Raw genomic sequence first — 20423 nt, 5'->3', positions numbered from 1 at the left:
CAAAAAGCATCTGTATTTCTCAATCTTTTTCAATTTCTGTAAGGTTGGTAGTAATTTCCTCTCTTTCAGGTTTTCATTTCTGATTCTAGTAATTTGAATCATCTCTCTTTCCTTCTTTACTTTTTATTTGTTTATTTTTTTGTCAGTGTAGCTAAAGGCTTGCAATTTTGTTGATTCTTTTTCCAAAGAACAAGCTTTTGGTTTTATTGATTTCTTCTATTGTTTTTTTAAAATTCTCTATTGAATTAATTTTTGCTCAAATCTTTATTATTTCCTTATTTGCTTTTTTTTCCAGTGTCTTATGATAGAAGATTAGGTTATTCATTTGAGATCTTTCTTCCTTTAACAGAAGTATTTACAGCTGTAAATTTACCTCTAGCCACTACTTATCTGTATCACATCTTCAAAGACTTTTATTTTTAGTCAAGCTCCACATCCATCCCCAACTATGAGAAGATCTGCTAGCTCCCCTAATAAAATCAAGTCTTAATCTTTAATAATCTTCCTACATTGTGGAAGAATCCATGTATGGAGAAGACATTTCGATCTTGTGGCCTCAAATTTGTTTTTCATTGCCAATCATGGAGGATCCATTGGTTTTTGTTGTTGTTGTTGTTTTGTTTTGTTTTTATTTTTTATATTTTTGCTGATTGCATTTTCTTTGGGCATACCAAGATCTGTTTTGATGGTGTCTAATATACAGATAATTATTGCTGGGGATAGGTAGACATGATCTTGTCCTGGTGGGAGGGACTAGAATAGTTTCCTTCTTTCTATCACCGTAATTTCTCTGGACTTCCCCCACCCCCTAAAAGAAAAACTCCACATAAAAATAATAAAACAAACAAAAAACCCACCATTCGGCCACAGGTGTAGCTCACAGGGAGTTCAACAGGCTCAATGTTGAGCTTTAAAAGTATAGGACTGTAATCCCAGCACTTTGGGAGGCCGAGGCAGATGGATCACTTGAGGTCAGGAGTTTGAGACCAGCCTGGCCAACATGGTGAAACCCCATCTCTACTAAAAATACAAAAATTAGCCGGGTATGGTGGTTCCAGCTACTCGGGAGTCTGAGGCAAGAGAATCGCTTCAACCAGAGAGGTGGAGGTTGCAGTGAGCCGAGATCGCACCACTGCACTCCAGCCTGGGTGACAGACTTATTGATTAAAACTCCATCTCAAAAAAAAAAAAAAAAGTATGATAAGTCCTGGTTTACTTAAGAGGCGCTGATGATGAGGTTGGCAGACTTTCTAAGTCCTCTCCTCCCCCTGCACTTTAGCTTGGCTCTTTAGCTCTCCTGTGAAGGGTTTGGGGAGGATTGTGAGGCTATCCAGATTAGCACTTGCATCCCTGCTTGTTAGCCGTGGCGGAGGATGGCTGCCCTCATGTGTTTGTATCAGGACTAAAGGTGTGGGGAGAAAGCACTATGGCACCTGGGCCACCACCCAGGCCACAGTTGTCTCTCCTGACTCTGAGACATTGTGACTCTTGCTTGATCTCTCCCAGGAGTCCTGAGCCAGGTGAGGGGGGCTGTGCTGGTGGGTGAGCAAGAGCAGGGAGTACAGGGAGATTCTGAGAAGCCAGCAGAGACTGTGAGGGCAGAGCCACTGCAGAAGAAAGTCTTTGATCTGGGCTTACTCTTTTTTTTTTCTTTTTTTGAGATGGAGTTTTGCTCTGCAACCTCTGCCTCCCAGGTTCAAGCGATTCTCCTGCCTCAGCCTCCTGAGTAGCTGGGATTACAGGTGCCTGCCACCACATCCGGCTAATTTTTTGTATTTTTAGTAGAGATGGAGTTTCATCATGTTGGCCAGGCTGGTCTTGAACTCCTGACCTCAAGTGATCCACCTGCCTCGGCCTCCCAAAGTTCAGGGATTACAGGCGGGAGCCACTGCACCTGGCCTGATTTGGGCTTATTAAGTCATCAATGTCCAAAATATCAATTTTCCTCTAAGCACCAAGGAGCACACCTCCTAATTCCTATTACAATATGCTCCTGTGGGCAAAGCAGCTCTCAGCCTGCTGACAGGTATGTTATTTGGAATTATGTTCCAAATGTGGGGTTCATTTCTCCTCTCTCCATGCTCACAAATACTGGCGACTGTGTTGGCAGGGCAGGATTTGCCAAGACGGAGGGTCTGATAGCTTCCTGAACTGCTCTCTGATATCTGCTTCTCTGTATTGCCTTCTTGCTTAGCCAAGACAGTCATCACCGAAGAGTACCTGGTGAACCCTGTGGGCATGAACCGCTACAGCGTGGACACCTCCGCCTCCACCTTTAACCACAGGGGCTCCTTGCACCCCTCCTCCTCGCTGTACTGCAAGAGGCAGAACTCTGGAGACAGCCACCTTGGGGGTGGTCCTGCTGCCACCGCTGGTGGTCCCCGCACTAGCCCCATGTCTTCTGGTGGCCCCTCGGCACCTGGGCTGAGGCCCCCAGCCTCCAGCCCCAAGAGAAACACGACCTCTCTTGAAGGAAACAGATGTGGTAATGTAATGCATGCATCAGCTTCCCACTGACTTAACATCCCTTGCCCTTGCGTGGGGAGCACAGCATCTGGGGAAGGGGGAGTGTGGCTGTTTAAACGTGGGACTGCTGGGAGATCAGAAATTTCCACAAGCCCTTTCATGGATCTTGAGGTTCTCAAAAACAGCCAAACTCAACCTTTGATAAGCAAAGAAAATCGTGTATTAGGGCAGGCTAGGCCACAGGATACATAGACTCCAAAATGTGCACAGGCTCAAATACCATAGAAATTTTTGTTCAAGAGCCGAAGGTGAATGTTCCTGATTCATGGATGCATCTCAATATAAGGACATAGGCTCCATCTATTTTGTGGCTCTGCCACCCTCTACAGCCTTCATGCCCCATGCATTTAGGGAATAGAAAGGGAAAGAAGGTGTGGAGAAGACACAGGTGCTTCCCTGCAGTCTGAAAGTGATGCTCATCACTTCCACTCACATCTCATTGGCAAAAGCTGGTCATTTTGCCACACTTAACCATAAGGGACTCTGGAAGCTGTAGGTTAGCTCTGCCCAGGAGAAAGGAGAACCAGACCTTGGTAAAGAATTGTCTCTTGCATAGGAGGTGACACCTTCAGGATACAAATACATGAGCAGAGGCAGAGTTAGGCAAAATTCCCCCAATGCTGGTTGTAATGCCACTTCTGTCTCATCCACTAAAGAAAGCTTGTTGGAATGCAGTCTACAAAAGCGCTATAAGGGCTAAAGGATTATAGTAATAGCTTGAAGGCCCTTCTGATTGATGTTTTAAAAAATCATTTTCAAGCTTCAGTATTTTGATAGTGCCTAAAGGCCATAGAGTATAGTGGATAATCACTGGGAGTAGAGCCAGACAGCCTGGGCTGAGATGCTGGATCTGCTGCTTCCTGCCTACCTTTTGCAAGTCTTAACTTACCTGTGCTTCAGTTTCCTCACCTATAAAATTGCGATAATAATAATGGCAGCACCTGCCTCATAGGATTGTTGGGAGGATTAAATGAGTTCATACATGCATTTAGTACAAGACCTAGGAGGTAATAAGAGCTCAATAAATGTTAGTAGTTACAGCATAGATCTTTTTAACACATCCCTTAACAGATCACAGCCCATCAGCTCCACAGCTGAGAACTGCTGAAGAAAGAAGGCCCCAGGCCAAGGAGTCTGGGAGTCTTCATCTTGCCACCCTGTAGCCCCTCAGTGGGCAGGCTCTGTCTTCTGTGGCAAGTCACATTTCTCCCCTGAGCCTAGGATCCTTCCACCAGTGACCCCAGCAAGCCGCACACATGAGCTATTTTGTATGATTCAAGACCCTCCACACATTCTCTTCCAAGAGCCTCATCCAACCCAAATGAGCGTGGCCCTGACCAGCTTCCCCTGGCCAAGGATGGAGAGGTGAGAAGGGGCCCCTTGCTGGAGAGGTGTTCTGAGGGGTAGAGCGGAGATTCTCTCTCCACAGCAGCTCTTACCAAATGTAGAGATGCCCTGCAGGCCACTTTCCAACACTGTCACACAGGGCCATGAGCCAGGCAGATTAAGTGAGCAGAGCCCTATTTTCCAAAGGAGAGCAACATTGTTCCGTTTGATTCCTAAGAACAAGAGAAAGGGACAAGATCTTTCATGAACCAACACTGTAAAGTAAACCAGGGGCAGCCTTGATTTCATAGGTTTGTCCCCAGTGTTAGCATAATATCTGGCATGTGGTAGGTGTTCACTAAACATGCATCATGTTTGTGCCCTCACGGTGTCCCTTTGTCTTCTTGTCAAAACATTCATCCTTATGTCCCTCTTGAGTTTAAATGTCTTTCTGTCATCCTCTTCTCCTCAGCCCCATTCCCCTTTTCTCAGGGTGGTGATCACAGGACACCATGCTGATTGAATTGACTCATAATCCCAGAGTCCCACTTTTTAAAAAGGAGATATTTACTCTCTCTCCCACTCACGTTGGTGCAATCTCAGCCCTATGTCTTAAATGCAGGATTTCCAGCAGTAAGAGGGAGGCATGATTTGGTTGGAGAGAACTTCTATCACTCACTCAACAACAGTCTGCCCTGTTCAGTCCAACTGGTGACCCAGGGCCAGGGAATCCAGGGCTCTTCAGAGGGCTTCAGCATAGCTCCTGTCCCCCAGCCCCTCACACCTCCTTCCAGTTGAGCCCTAGGATGTCCTCCTGTCCTTCACTTTCATCCCTATCCTGGCCCTTTGTTCTCCTGTGTATGAGTCTGTTCTGCTAATAAAGACATACCCGAGACTGGGTAATTTGTAAAGGAAAGACGCTTAATGGACTCACAGTTCCACATGGCTGGGGAGGCCTCACAATCATGGCAGAAGGCAAAGGGAAAGCAAAGGCACGTCTTACATGGTGACAGGTAAGAGGGCTTGTGCAAGGGAACTCCCCTTTATAAGACCATCAGATGCCGTGAGACTTACTGGCTACCGCAAGAACAGAATGGGGGAACTGACCCGATGATTCAATTATCTCCACCTGGCTCCATCCTTCACACATGGGGATTATTACAATTCAAGGTGAGATTTGGGTGGGGACACAGAGCTAACTCATATCATCCTGGAATCAGGCCCTGACAGTCTGAGTAATCTTGCCAGACAACTGGCCGAGGGGCAGCCCAGACCCTTCCTCAGGCTCCAGCTCTGAGAAAGCCTCTCTGCTGGAGCCTGGTTGCACCCCAGGAGAGGCCCCCTAGCTCAGGCCTTTCTGCCTGTCAGGGTCTGGGATGAGATCAGAGAAACGGAGTCCACCTGTGCCTGCTGCCTTTCATCCCAAGAACATCAATACCCGAACCCTGAATCCTGGCTGTCTTTTTAATAACTTAGAAGTATTAGAACCAGCCAGGCACGATGGCTTATGCCTGCAATCCCACCACTTTGGGAGGCCAAGGCAGGCGGATCACTTGAGGTCAGGAGTTTGAGACCAGCCTGACCAACATGGTGAAACCCCGTCTCTACTAAAAATACAAAGATTAGCCGGGTGTCGTGATGCACGCCTGTAATACCAGCTACTTGAGAGGCTGAGACAAGAGAATCACTTGAACCTGGAAGGTGGAGGTTGCAGTGAGCAGAAATTGCGCCACTGCACTCCAGCCTGGGCAACAAAGCTAGACTCTGTCTCAAAAAATAAATAAATAAATAAATAAATAAATAAATAAATAATAAATATTAGAACTTTGCCTGAGACCCTGAAATCCAGTTGTCCATAATCAGCAGGACCCCCACCACGGGACTGTGGGATGTTTAAAATCACAAAGCCACCTAACCTCTTTGGAGAAAAGCTGCTATGTGATGTATCAGTTGAAGTTCACTGTTGAGCCTTTGTGATACACTGAAGAAAAATGAAATTATTCATCCTTTGTAAGTCTATTAACACTTTAATTCTCCGAAGATTCCTTTTTTTTTTTTTTTTGAGACAGAGTCTTGCTCTGTTGCCCAGGCTGCAAGCTCTGCCTCCTGGGTTCATGCCATTCCCCTGCCTCAGCCTCCTGAGTAGCTGGGACTACAGGGGCCCGCCACCACGCCTGGCTATTTTTTTTTTTGTATTTTTAGTAGAGACGGGGTTTCACAGTGTTAGCCAGGATGGTCTCGATCTCCTGACCTCGTGATCTGCCTGCCTCGGTCTCCCAAAGTGCTGGGACCACAGGCGTGAGCCACCCCGCCCAGCCCAAAGATTCCTTTTAACCAGTGCCTTCCTCAGGGTGCTAAATAAAACCGCAGGTACCAGAAACACCCAGTCAGCCATGCACATTCTCAGCAGTGAGACAGAGGAAGTGGGTGGGGAGAAGATGGAAGGAAGGATAGCACCAGTGTCTCTGAAAGAGGTTTCCGTTTCTGCTTACATTTCATTGACCAAAATGTAGTCACATGGCCACTTGCTGCAAGGGATGCTGGGAAATGTGGTTTTCATTCCTAGCAACCATGATTCCAGATGGAAGTTAGGGCTGCTATTACAGAGGAAGAAGTGCAAAGTAACACTGAGTAGGCAATGGGAAGTCTGATCAGAAATGCTCACTCCCTCCTTTTCCCTCCTATGGCACTTTGTTTCCTCATCTATAGTTCTTACTCTATCCTAGAGAAAGGAACAGACCCTCAGCTTTGTGAAGCCTCTTATTCATATTTGAACCCCCCACAGCCCTGGCAAAGGGGGGCTTGAGGCCTGTATCAAACTGTTATTTATTGAACACCTACACTCAAGGGGGCCAGACAGTTTCCGATTTATTATAAGTTATATGTTTAGAATTTAATATTTATAAAAAGGTATTGGTATATTTGATTTAAAGATAAAGAAAAAGAGGTTCAAGAGAAGGTAAATCAAGTGTTAAGCCAGGATCTGACTTCAATGGGCTCCAAAGCCTGTCTTTCAAAACAACCCCAGGGGTTTTCAAATCATGCCTGATGGCTTTCAAGGTTCTAAGAGATGGAGAAGATGGAACAAGAGCAGACAGGACTCCAGGTGCCCTCCCTCTCTTTAAGCAGGGCCTTTTCACATTTGCAGAGTGGGGTTCTATATGTGCTTTGCTTAAACAAAATTTACACAACTAAATGTTTGGAAACCATGGAGATAAAAACCATGCTGACTTGAGTGGCAGGATGTTAAAGTGGGAGAGAAACCACCAGCGTCCTCACCCATTTCTCACCTAGCTGTCAGCCTAGTGCCTGCTGTGGGTCCCCCCACACCCCACCCTCCCACCCAAATGACTGTTCAATATTGCTCTGAAGTTCCATCCCAAGTAAAAAGCAGTTATCATCAAAAAAACCATACCTCTTTAAGGGAGTTTGACCCAAGTCATAAACCATGGAAGAGACTTAGAAATGGCATTTTCCCCATGGTACTAATCAAAATGGTTTAAAACCACAGAAGCCAGAAAACTGCATGAGGCTGCAGGCAGAAGGGTGGGTATTGATGACTTGACAAACTCCTCAGCCTTCTCTCTCTGGCGGTACTTACCTTTAGCTTCCTGCAGTTGTGATATATCACGTCTGTCTCTGCTGCCAGTGGGCTCCAAGGGGATGTGTTCACAGGGCACATTTTCCTGGTGTCTGCTGATGCTCTGGTGAAAGTTTGAGAGCTCTTCCTTGTCTCTCATCCAAGATATAATCACCAAGAGCTATAAAGAGGTTTTGGATAACAAAAGCTTCCTGACTTGGGCATTTAACAAGACACACTGTAGAATTCCCAACCACAACTAGGTCCAAGATTCAGAATCAAGAAACGAAGTCAATCTGATATTGCTATTACAACCCAAATGCCTCCTGTGGTTGGATTTTTATTTGATAGGGCCTGGCATTGGGTGAGGGATGGAGACAATTTAGCTAGAAAAAGAAGAATGAGAACAGCATTGTATGTGAGGAGGTGAAGTGGACAAAAGCATGGCAAGAGCTGATTAATTAAAGGGTTTGTGCAGGGGCCAGACGCAGTGGCTCACACCTGTAATCCCAGCACTTTGGGAGGCAGAGGTGGGCAGATCATCTGAGGTCAGTAGTTCAAGACCAGCCCAGTCAATATGGTGAAACCCTGTCCCTACTAAAAATACAAAAATTAGCTGGGTGTGGCGGCACATGCCTGTAATCCCAGCTACTCGGGAGGTGGAGGTTGCAATGAGCCGAGATCATGCCACTGCACTGCAGCCTGGACTTCATCTCAAAAAAAAAAAAAAAAAAAAAAAGAGTTTGTGCAGGGACACCAGGGAAACCATGCTGGAGGTTTGGGATCCATTTCAAGCAGATGGGACTTTGCTCTGTAGTAACTGTAAACCAGACATTTCTGAACACGGGAGTGAGCTGGTGGCCCTGGGATTTAGGAAAACAAATCTACTGGCCATTTATGGAATGACATCATCATAATAAGAAGAACAGCAACTACCTAATGAGTAATCCTGTTTAATGCTTTACAACATTATGCCATTTAATCCTTGCAACAGCTCAATGAGGTGTTTTATAGAGCAGGCAGTTAAGACTCAGGTTTTGGTTGGTCCTAGCCAGCAGAGACTTCCTGGGCACAGTGTGCCAGGGGCTCTTCTCACATCTGAGGACAGAGCTGTGAACAAGATGGACACCGGCCCTGTTCTCTGAGGGTTTGCAACTCCAGGGAGACAAATGTCAACAAATTATTACACTAATTTCATTACAGTTGTGATGATTGCTGTCAGGGAGAAGTGTGGATGCTGTGGGAGAATCAGATGGGGAGGGAGTGGCTGAGCCTACCCTTCGGAGTCTGGAAAGGCTTCCCAGAGAAGGGGCAGTGGAGCTGGCTGGAATAAGCAGGAGGAAAGACAACCAGGGAGGGTCAGTAGGGAGGAGGGATGGCTGGAGGCTTCCCAGCAGAGGTAACAGTGCTTGCTAGGAGGTCACAGTGTCTTCTGGTGACCAAGAAGGAATCTAGCTCAGCTCAGCTTGACTTCAAGCCCATGGTCTCTCCTTGTTTCTAGAGACATGCTCTCTCCTCACACAGGCAGGCCATCTGGTCTCAAATAATTGAAAAGAAAAATCGGATTAAACTCTAAGGATTGAGTGGGCTCTCTTCCCTCTCATCTCTCTCACCTCATGGCATCTTGAAAACTCTAGATAGAGTGAGTGGTGCTTGCCTATAATCCCAGCTACTCGGGAGGCTGAGGCAGGAGAATCACTTGAACCTGGGAGGCGGAGGTTGCAGTGAGCCGAGATCACCCCACTACACTCCAGCCTGGGCAACAGATAGAAATAATGAAAAACAGCACTGTTTCAAGCCATGTGATTTTGCCATAATCGTGGGCTAACCTGGGCACGTCACACATTTGATAATGGCATTGTATCTAGAAAGGATGCATCTAGTGGGAGCAGGTCACTTGGAGATGCTGAGAACAGATCTCCCTCCCCTTCCCTTTGCCAGCCCCGGTCCTCCCAACCCAGTTCCAGGTGCCAGAAACCAAGAGGGCCTGGGCAGCTCACAGGCAGCCTGAGGACACAGGGGTCCCTGTCGGAGACAATGACCTTCCTGTCTCTAAGATTCTTATGGTCAGGCTCCAGCCCTGAGACACATTCTCTTGATTCTTAAAATAGTCTTAAGAAGCAGCAAATAATATTCACAATTTATAGATGAAGCCAATGAGGTCCGCAGAGAATGATCGGAGCCCAGGAGGGACGGGAAGCCTGGCTGTGGCTGCACTCGGTGTGTTTTGCATGTGGACACACTGATGCAGCCTTCAGCTGTGGGAGGAAGTGACTCCCTTCGTGTGAACAGCCTGAGGTGGGAGGGGTTACACAGTGTCATAAGGGGCTGGCAGGGGCTTAGAGATCAAGCCCTTTTATTTTACAACAGAGAAGCAGAGAGTCGATCACATGGCTGGTGGGTGGCAGGGGTTTCTGACTCCCAGCTCACTGCTAATTCCGCTCCTCCACATGACTCTGTTGTTAGCTAAAGAGTTTCTCCTGAATTATGAATGAGTGAAAGGAAATTACGTACGTATGGATGTGCTCATGGGCATGTGTAAGGCAGAGGGAGATTCACAGAGAGTGTGCAAGTACCTGTGCTGTGAGAATCGGGATTGCTTTGAAACACTGACTCATAGTCATCCTAGCTCTGGTAAATGTGAGTTCAGCTTCAGAAACAAGCATATTTAATCCATTCATAACTAGGTTTCACTTTTCACATGCCTCTGGCAGGGAATGACAAGACCAAGCACGATGTCCTCATTGGAGAACTCTGCCTGCTCACAAAGGTGTCTGGCCAGTGCTTCTTGGCATGCTCTGTCTGCTTAGGAGCAAGACTTTTCCACATCCATCATGTCTTACTGTTGATCTATCACATCTGCCTGCCGCAGCTGCACCAGGCTCCACCCATCTGTCTTCCTGACACCTTCGCCGCAGCTGGAGAGGGAGTGGCTAGTGTATTTATTATTTTTGTGAGCACAGACCACTGTGAGGCTCTGCAAACCTGCCACTGGAAAGCTCCATTTTTCTTCCTTTCTAAAGCGAATCTATGTGCTTTGGATCAGGAGCAGCTCCCGAGGTGTGACTTAGGCTGCCTGCTGCCCTCTGTCTTGTATGACTAAAAGGCCCCCTAAGAAACACGCCCGAGCCAGGCCCCTGCTGCCTCTGCTCCATCCTGGAAAAGTGAAAAGTGCCCACAGCAAGCCCCAGGTACCAGGAACAGAGCCCACTTTGCCATCTCAGTTATCTCTTTCCCTCCACAGCAATTGTCCTGAGAGCCTCCTCCTTAAAGACAAACCAGCCACCTGGCTCAGCCCTTCAACACTGTAGTTGAAGGGAAAGTGTTTCCCTGACCTAGCTCAAAGGACTCTAGGTTCCTGTGAATGATGCTGTTAATTGGTCTGGGTTTTCCCCCCTTCCTGTCAAATGCAGGAAATTAGATTTGACCTCTGCTCTGATCACTCTAAAATTATTCTTGGCACTAAAGACTTCCAGCCTTTGTAATCAGAGCATCTATTATCACCCTGATTAACGCCAATGTTCTGATGGGGCAGGATCCAAAGGCAATGTGATTTCCGTGATTCCTCGTCCCCATGTTGAGTGCAGATGTCTTTAAATGGAGTGAAATCATCTTTAATAAGTGTGGATCAGCATTCAGATGGCTCCAGGGTGCAATAACAGATTCCCAGAAAAATGCCCCGTGCCAAACCACCTTATGGGACCCTTCCAGGTCCCACAAGGAAGAGGCAGGGAAAATCTCAAAGTCAGTCCAATTCTCAGCCAAACCATTATGCATTTAGGACAGACGCAGAAATGTGATGCTGTATTTTCCTCAGTGCTAATGGAGCAGCATGCACGTCTCAGGCACATTAAAAGGAGGAAGGAGACAGAGACAGCAGAAAGCCACTGTGCCCCGAGATCTAAAGAAGGGAAATAAAGTGAAGGCTTCTCAACTTCTAACTAGAATTCTTCTGTAGGAAAGCCGCTTCATTGTTCAGAGCCTTGTCTTTTTTCTAGCCTTAAAATAGAAGTAAAGATTACACACACAGGCTTTTGTATAAGTTACCGAGACTGTGTCTGCAGAGTATATTGATTCATCTCACATTTATCAAGCCCTATTTATAAACACAGTCATGCATCACTCAATGGGATACATTCTGGGAAATGCATCCTTAGGTCATTTCAATGTTGTGTGAAAATCATAGGTTGTACTTGCACAAACCTAGATGGTATAGTCTACTACACACCTAGGCGGTGTGGTATAGCCTATTGCTTTTAGGCTACAAACCTGTACAGCATGTTACTGTACTGAATACTGGAGAAAATTGCAACACAAATCACTAGGCGATAGGAACTAGAATCATTATCATCTTATGGGACCACCGTCCTTAGGCGGTGCATGACTGTATATGTACTCTGAGCCATGGAGGAGTCAACGATTATAACCCCTGTCATGAGAGGATCACATTTGTATTTTTCACCAAACGCTTCACCTAGCACCTGGTACAGAAAAGGTGCTCAATCAATGTTTGTGGAGTGAGTGGGAGGAATCCTTAGGAAATAAAAATCTAACTAGAGGTTATAGAGAAGTTCATAAATAATTGTACTACGAAGTGGAATGTGAAAGCACCTTAAGAGATAGATGAACAAATAAAGATGTAGGAATAAAGGGGTAGGAAGCCGGGTGCTGTGGCTCATACCTGTAAACCCAGCACCTTGGGAGGCCAAGATGGGTGGATCACCTGAGGTCAGGAGTTCCCGACCAGCCTGACCAACATGGTGAAACCCCATCTCTACTAAAATACAGGAATTAGCTGGGCGTGATGGTGGGCGCCTGTAATCTCAGATACTTAGAAGGCTGAGGCAGGAGAATCACTTGAACCCGGAAGGTGGAGGTTGTAGTGAGCAGAAATCACGCCACTGCACTCCAGCCTGGGCAACAAGAGTGAAACTCTGTCTCGAAAAATAAATAAATAAAGTACAATAAAATAAAGGGGTAGGAAGGTGACATGCAGGCTGCAGGAAGCACAGAACATTTCTGTTCACGAAGGCATCAGGTGGAACATGAGTGGGAAGGAGAGAGGGTGAATGCCTTCTAGGTTGAAGTCAAAGCACCAGCCACAGGCAGAGGAAGGAAGCTGGGGAGACATTCGGTCGGTCACAACAAGTGTACCCAGACAGACAGGTGGTGCACAGGAGAGCAGGGATGTGGGGAAGGTAGGGAGGCTCCCGCCCTTGGTGGAGCACCTGACATAGGTCAGCCTCGGGGCAGGGCACTATCCCATTTCCATCCTTACACCTGCCCCTCCAGGTAGAAAGCACTGCCATTTCACACATGATGAGCTACATCCTGGTCCAATCACCAGCAAGGGGCAGCTCCAGGATCTGTCCCTAGGTCTCTCTGGCACCAGAGCTCTTCTCCCCCTCCATTAAGAAGGAAAAATATTATTAAGACCAAGAGAGCCCTTGACCTTGAGGTAGAATGAGGACTCAGTGTGTTGGTAAGGGAGACCCATGGGGAGATGGGTCTTAGGGAGAATGTGAGGCAGCGGCAGTTGTAGGCGGTAGGAAGAAAAGGACATGGCCCAAAAATACCCATTAGGAACCCATGGCAGGGGGTTAGGTGACAGGCTCTGGGGCTGGGGCAGCAGGGGTGGAAGGGCATCAGCATCAGAGGCATTCTCCCAGGAGCTTCAGAATAATTAAATGTGGGAAACACAAAAAGGGGAGGACAAAGAGGTGGGTTCCTAAAATGGGGGAGATAGGAAGAGGAGCTGGCTCTAGGGAAAGAGGATGAATTAGTTTGGGACATACACACACAAGAAATCTACCCTAAATATTGCCGGCCATTGAACTCATTGCTGTCTTCCTCCTTCACTGTCCTGAGCCTTTTCACCTGCTGCATGGGAAATGCTCTATGCAACCATTTCCCAGGGACCAGCTATGGACCAGATATAGGTTAGGCCATTTGCGGTCAGGGAGTTCACAGTGTAGTGGGGCAGACCCGGGCAAATGCTCTGACAGCCCCAGAGGGCCGTGCAAGGACTCATTGTGTACCTGGGGCAGTGAGTGAGGGGACGTCTTTCTGCATGTGTGACCAGGGATGGATCTGAGGATGCTGAGGCAGACTTGCATTCTGCAGAGACCGTGGAGAAGAACGAAAAGCCACCTCAATTCTGCCATGCCTCTATCCTCTCAGTGTGAACGCCATGGAGGCAGAAAGGACCCCAAGTCACTGGCCTCACTGACGTGATGAGGCTCATTTGGGCACTCATCTTAGCACACTTGCCCTGGTCACCAAGTACCCAGGCTCAGGAGGCCCTGGGCCCGCCGAGAAAGAACTGAGCAGGAGAGTCTTGAAAACTCCAACTCGGGTGGGAATTCCAGCCTGTTGAAGGGAATCCACTGTCTAGTGCTTCCTCTCCTGGGAGAGCAGAGAGCTTTGGCATACATGGGGAGGGTAATATATCTAGGAGTGGCCTTCTGCACTCTGGGCTGCTGATAGAGCTGCCACTCACAGCCTTTCCCTATGACAGGAGGTCACTTAGGCCAGCTCCTTGGACTCATGGGCACTGAGGATCCCCCTTCCAGGCTAGGTGGGGGCAGGCAGCACCAGGTAGGTGCAAGGCCCTGTCCCACTGGCTCATGGTCTCCCTCTCTGTGCCCCATCCAGCCTCAAGCCCTTCTCAGGATGCGCAGAATGCCAGGCGGCCACGGAGCAGGAACCCCTCCGCCTGGACAGTGGAGGACGTGGTGTGGTTTGTGAAGGACGCCGACCCGCAGGCTCTGGGGCCTCACGTGGAGCTCTTCAGAAAGCACGTATGCGAGTGGTGGGTTTGACCTTGGAGGGGATTGAGGGAGCAGGCATGGAAGGAGAGTGAGGTCCAGGGAGCTGCGGGATGCTGCCAGGGGAGGTGGGGGGGGGGGGTGCTCTAAACTAAGCCCTACAGGCACCCTCAAGGGAGCCAGAGATGAGAGGGACAGGTACAACCACAGGCTCCTCAGAGCAGAATGACCACTTAATTTGTTTTTAAAGGAATATTTGCCCCATCTCTTCTCTCATGTTGGCCTTCGTCAGGAGTGCCTGTTTCCTGCCCATCCAGCCGTCTGTGAATGCAACAAACATTCACAGCACACCTACGACATGCCAGGCAAACCGCAGTAGCACCTGTTCCTAAACCACTTCGAGGATTAAATAAGAAAATGCACAAAAGGTGTTCAGCACGGTTCCTGACTCGGATAGCCTTCACTGAGCAGATAGCATTATAATGATTTTGAGATATGCTAAAATATAGAGATGGTAATTTTTTTTTAAAGATAAGAATCAACAATTTACCTGCCAGGCTTACTATATGCATTTTGTTTTTGTTTGTTTTTGTTTGAGACAGAGTCTCATTCTGTCGCCCAGGCTGGAATGCAGTAGTGCGATCTCAATCTCGGCTCACTGCAGCCTCTGCCTTCCCAGTTCAAGCAATTCTTGTGCCTCAGCCGCCCGAGCAGCTGGGATTACAGGCACCCACCACCACGCCCAGCTAATTTTTGTATTTTTAGTAGAGACTGGGTTTCACCATGTTGGCCAGGCTGGTCTCATCCCAAAGTGCTGGGATGACAGGTGTGAGCCACCGCGCCTGGCACTGTACTCATTTTATATTGTGCTGTAACAGATTACCACCAACGTAGTTGCCTCACACAATATACATTCTCTGTCTTACCACTCTGGGGATCAGGAGCCTGGCATGGGTCTCAGCGGGCTCAGCCAGCAAGGCTGCCTTTCCTTCTGGAGGTTCTAGGGAGAATCCGCTTGGTTGTCTTTTCTGGCTTCTAGATCCACCATCAGTCCTTGGCTCCTGTCCCCCTGCCATCATCTTTAAAGCCTGTAACATCAAGCTGAGGCCTGTTCGGCTGCTCGGGCTGCCATCCCTGGTTCTCACTGCTGATGTCTTCTTCCACGTTTAAGGAGCTTTGTGATTACACAGCCGCCACTCCCCCCACCCACCTGGCTCCATAATCCGGGATAATCTCCCTACTTTAAAGTCAGCTGATTAGCAAGCTTAATCCCATCTGCAACCTTAATTCCCCTTCACCGTGTAACTTGACATTCACAGGTTTGGGGACTAGAATCCAGACGTCGTGCATGGAGGGGAAGGAGCATTATTCTGCCTTCCACAGTGACCATTATTTTTGTTTCCTGTTTCTTATTTTATTTGGTGATTCTGTCATAGAAATCATGCTCTCCAATCTTAGGAGGATTCTCATCTAACTCAGCACTTGCCTTTTATTAGGCATATGTTGACCTCACCTAACAATGGGGACTTAAGACCAAGAACCACAGAGTGGGTTATGCTTGGACAGATTTGGGCAGGGGGAGTCTGGCTGTCTTCCAGGGTGGGAGGAGACAGTGGGAGTCCAGGAGGTGAGGGAAATAAAAGACAGTAGAAAATGAGGCTCCTGGGAGTGGCCCACAGGTAAGCCTTGCCTACTGCCATTTTGCCAAAGACATGGAGAGTGACATGGAGTGGGTGCTCCATCAGTACTGGCTGGCTGGGCAGATGAATGAGAGAGCTGGTGACCCTGGCGCCATTATATGAATCCTGTAACTATGTCTCTTCTCCCGGCTTGAGCACCTCAAATTTCTACCCTTTGTCTCCAGTGACCTGAAAATGGCACTAAAGGTGATCATGGAAGCCCAGCCTTGCTAGGTTCATGAACTCCGCATGCATTCTGGAGGGTGACCATTTTCAATGACCAATGGCAGCAACACCGGGACCAAACCTCAAAGGACTGGCTCGTCCCCTTAGTAGTTCTTTGTGCTGAACCCTGAGATGAAGCAGGGCCATCTAGTGGAATAGACAGGGCTAAACACACCTGAAATCTTCCATAGGTGGAATGAGTTGCTTTGTTATCAGCTAAAGGTAGGTGGGCCTACTAAGAAATGAGAAATTAGGGCAATAGTGGGGGTTTGGAATGGAAAGACCCTCTAGTTTCAGGGTCTAGTGGATGACAGTTTTTGCCCCTTTAGCCAAGTTTGGATGAGGAGATAAACTTCCTAAGTGGGATATTGGGAACACACATGGGGTTGTGTTTGATTCCTTCTATGAGGGGAGGGCAGGAATATGAAACACCCCGTGTATCAAATGACTCCAGGGAGATGATGGGGAGAGGAGAACACAGTATTTGTTTGCTTTAATATTTTAAAAGACCTTGCCCCAGGACCAAGAGAATATGCTGCCTAAATCAATCCATATGCCCTGAGCACATCCCCTGACCACACCTTAACCTTAGCCACTGTTCGATGACTCTGACCATCTTCTGGGTTTATCTTTCTTCTGATTCTATCCCACCAGGAGATTGATGGCAACGCTCTGCTGTTGCTGAAGAGTGACATGGTCATGAAGTACCTGGGCCTGAAGCTGGGACCCGCACTGAAACTCTGCTACCACATTGACAAACTGAAGCAAGCCAAGTTCTGACGTTTTTAAAAAGACAGAAGCGAAACCCAAAACAACAGATCTCAAGATTATCTTCTGCCTTACCAATATCCCGCCAACATCACAAAATAGACTCTCCTCTTAAAATTAACAGCCACAGAGACGTGGTCTTTTTATAAAACTTGTGAATCTTTGCCTTTTGAAGAATTTAACACGGACCTTTTCGAGAGGCTCCTCTGTGTTCATAATTTGCCAAAAAATTACAAAAGCCTGTGATTTTTAACATCCCTGTTATGCTGATTTCTCTTAAAGTGGGTCCTATTTGCATAACGAGAGAGTGGGGAACTGAATGCTTACGCCCAAGGAGAGTTCTGGAGGGTTCAAAGGATGAAAGAAGGACCTTTGTCCCTGCGGTCTCTGCAGGGACACCCCCCTCAGCACCATCTGCCTCTAACTCTGACCTGGGGACCTATCCATGTGAGCCTTGTTTGCCTCAGCTCTGGAAGCTGACTTCTGAAGATGACTGCCTCACCTTGCACTATCTGGAAAACTTGAATTATTTTACGCCGTGAAAGAAAAAGGAAAAAAAAAATCTTTTCTGTTCCTAGAAAATCTGAAGTACTGTGTTTCTCCGCTAGAGGGCAGACTGCTAATGAAATTTCAGGACCCTCACTGACTGCAGTAGCAGGATTGTTCAGTACTGAGTGGATGGGTTAGGGTGTCTGTGAACAAGATCTAGCCCACACAGAAACAGGGGATTTATTCCACAGTTAGCACCACAGATTGCGACTTGGGAAGAAACCATCAGCTAGAGGGGTCTAGTTCGTATCCAATCATTATTGACTGACTGACTGATACTCAACTAGCAAAGGCAAGAATTTGGAAGCACGCTCTACCCAGATGGGACTTTGGAGTTCCTTCCCTTCCAGAGTCCTTATTGAGGTGTTGAAGTGTTGGCATGCCGAAGAATCTTAGTGACATTTAGCCATGGGTGTTTCTTTAAAAAAGGAAAAGAAAATGTCTCAACGAAGCTTTGAAATGGGAGAGTGTTGATTTCTAGTTACATTGCTGGGTTATGTAGTTGTATCTGTGGCTAATTTTTCTAGTCCTCAACAAATACACAGACATGCTATTATGGGGTTTAATTCAATTTACAAATAGGTTTTCCTTCCTCACCGTGGAGTAATAGAAAAAATTGATTTTCTGCTCCTTTGCAGCTGTGTCCAGAGACGGACAATGAATCCACAATTTATTAGGCAGAGGCACAACTTCTCCACCATTCGTTTTATCCTTCTCTTTTCTCTGTTTCCCTCCACCTCTCTTCTTCTTCTTTCACACTGAGCAGAAAACATATCTTCAAAATGAATTCGCCTTTGCCATGTGCATATTCTCTTCCTTAAAAGGACATCAACAGTGTTGGAGATGAGGAGATGAACATTAGATTTTGGAATTTCTGGGAGGGAGAGGGTTAGGGATGACTCAGGGCCTCCCTTCGCCCAAAGGTGAATCAGAAAAGGCACCCCTTTCTCTGGGATACAACCTGAGCAGGGGTCTCAGCTGGCAAGTGGAGCAGGGTGGGGGCTCAACCTCCTCACCGCTTGATCAGCTGCCGTTGTACAGAGCATGACCTGTATAACCTTGAGGGCAGCCCTGGGTAGATCTGCAGAGTGACCCTCTATATAGTTAGAATCCAGATGAAGGCCATAAGAAATAGTCCATGCCATGCCGTTAGGCCCGCTTTCATGTGCAGTACTTGAGAAAGCACATAGTAGCCTCCTTTTCAGACACACAAATGGTGGCTGGACTGAGAGCATGGCAGAGAAGGGGAGGAGGAGAATGTACTAAACTTGCTCACTGAATTGAGCTTGAGTTATTAGATTGTAGAAGAGCTTGATGTCTGGTGATTTTGTTACAGGAAGGGGGTCCCGATCCAGACCCCAAGAGAGGGCTCTTGGATCTCATGCAAGAAAGAATTCAGGGTGAGTCCATAAAGTAAAGTGAAAGCAAGTTTATTAAGAAAGTAAAGGAATGAAAGAATGGCAACCCCATAGTCAAAGCAGCTCTGAGGGCTGCTGGTTGCCCATTTTTATGGTTATTTCTTGATATGCTAAACAAGGGGTGGATTATTCATGCCTCCCCCTTTTAGATCATATAGGGTAACTTCCTGATGTTGCCATGGCATTTGTAAAACCGTCATGGCACTGGTGGTAGTATAGCAGCGAGGACAACCAGAGGTCACTCTCGTTGCCATCTTGGTTTTGGTGGGTTTTAGCCAACTTCTTTACTGCAACCTGTTTTATCAGAAGGTCTTTATGACCTGTATCTTGTGCTGACCTCCTGTCTCATCCTGTGACTCAGAATGCCATAACCATCTGGGAATGCAGCCCAGTAGGTCTCAGCCCCATTTTACCCAGCTCCCATTCAAGATGGAGTTGCTCTGGTTCAAATGCCTCTGACAGGTTCAGCACCTGAGAAAAGTACCTTGAATCAGGCCTTGGGGCAGAGTCTTCAAGATTTTAAGGTGGTAGGGCCTGTCTCTTAAGAATTTATTAATCGTAAGTGCTCACTGCTGGTTTAGAGTTAGATACATTTCCCTCAAAACAGCCATGGGCAGGTTATGTACTCAGAACTGCCAGTGTGAAAACAATGAGATCCAGAAAAATCCCACAACAATCCAGGTTTTTCACTCCTCTTTTTTTTTTCTCAATCTTCCGATACTTGCGGTACCTCTTCCATCAACAGATACCTCATGTAGTGACTTCCAGTATTAAGTTTTCAAAACTTCCTACCCACCCTCATCAGTGACTCCTTCACTACAGAGTCACAAACACTGGTGCTCTCAAATAAAAATCAGCCCCAAACAATGTCAAAGAGATCCCTTGAGTAGTTTTCAGGCGAGAGATATGTTCTCATTTCAAGTCTTGGAGAAAACTGGATCCATGTTCACGTGGAACTTCTCTCACGGAGGTGCTATCTCATTTTGCATTAAACTTTAAGCAGGACAGATTGCTGAAGCCATGATATTTAAGGTTTGACTTTTTAAAAATCTCATTACTCTTAAAATAAATGCTGCCACATCAGAGAATAACCTGGGGAGGAAAATCTTCCTTGACTGTTTCTGCACTGAAATGCAATTAGCCAACTAAATTATTGTAGCAATACTGCAATTATAATTAATTTTCACCCCTCTCAAAAATCTTGTCAAACCAGGAGGCTAAATAGCTTCACAAATGTAAAACACACCAGGCCATTTCCTCTAAACAGACCTTAAAGGGTTAGGCCACGTGGGTCACCCTTGTCCAAATGAGAGCGGACTTGGGGGCCTCTCACTTGTACAGATGTGGTACTTATTATTCCATTGCAGTAGCTTTGCTTCAGGTCGTAGTGAATAATGATATCGTTTTGCATAATTCCAAATTAGAGTGTGTATGTGTGTGTGCCTGTGTTCATGTTCCAAACATTTCCAATTACACTTGTCTGTTAAACACTTGAAAGAAAAAATCGAGACAATTCTATTGCCTAAGGCCTCTTAAATATTTCATGAATCACATTATTCCCTGTGCGAAGACTTTAGGTGAAAGC

The 20423-nt window shown here is 46.9% G+C and overlaps 1 protein-coding gene across 8 annotated transcripts in view; it reads left to right on the top strand.

Moving 5' to 3' along the window:
* SCML4 (Scm polycomb group protein like 4) overlaps positions 1-20171 on the top strand; it is a 143073-nt gene extending 122902 nt beyond the window's left edge. For 3 of the 8 annotated variants that reach the window (XM_055390717.2, XM_019028681.4, XM_004044477.5), the window contains 3 exons: positions 2195-2485; positions 14087-14232; positions 16758-20171. In XM_055390717.2, coding sequence (XP_055246692.1) covers positions 2195-2485; positions 14087-14232; positions 16758-16883 — 563 coding nt within the window. In that variant the 3' untranslated portion in view covers positions 16884-20171. Of the gene's footprint in view, positions 1-2194; positions 2518-14086; positions 14244-16757 lie in introns of those variants that run through there. The other 5 variants (XM_019028684.4, XM_019028685.4, XM_019028683.4 and 2 more) reach the window with 3 other exon arrangements.
* The last annotated feature ends 252 nt before the right edge of the window (positions 20172-20423 follow it).

This window comes from Gorilla gorilla, chromosome 5, assembly GCF_029281585.2.
Source record: "Gorilla gorilla gorilla isolate KB3781 chromosome 5, NHGRI_mGorGor1-v2.1_pri, whole genome shotgun sequence".
In the NCBI taxonomy this organism is placed as follows: Eukaryota; Metazoa; Chordata; class Mammalia; order Primates; family Hominidae; genus Gorilla; species Gorilla gorilla.
Note: the sequence above shows the minus strand (reverse complement) of the source record. Positions and strands in the feature narration are given on the sequence as shown.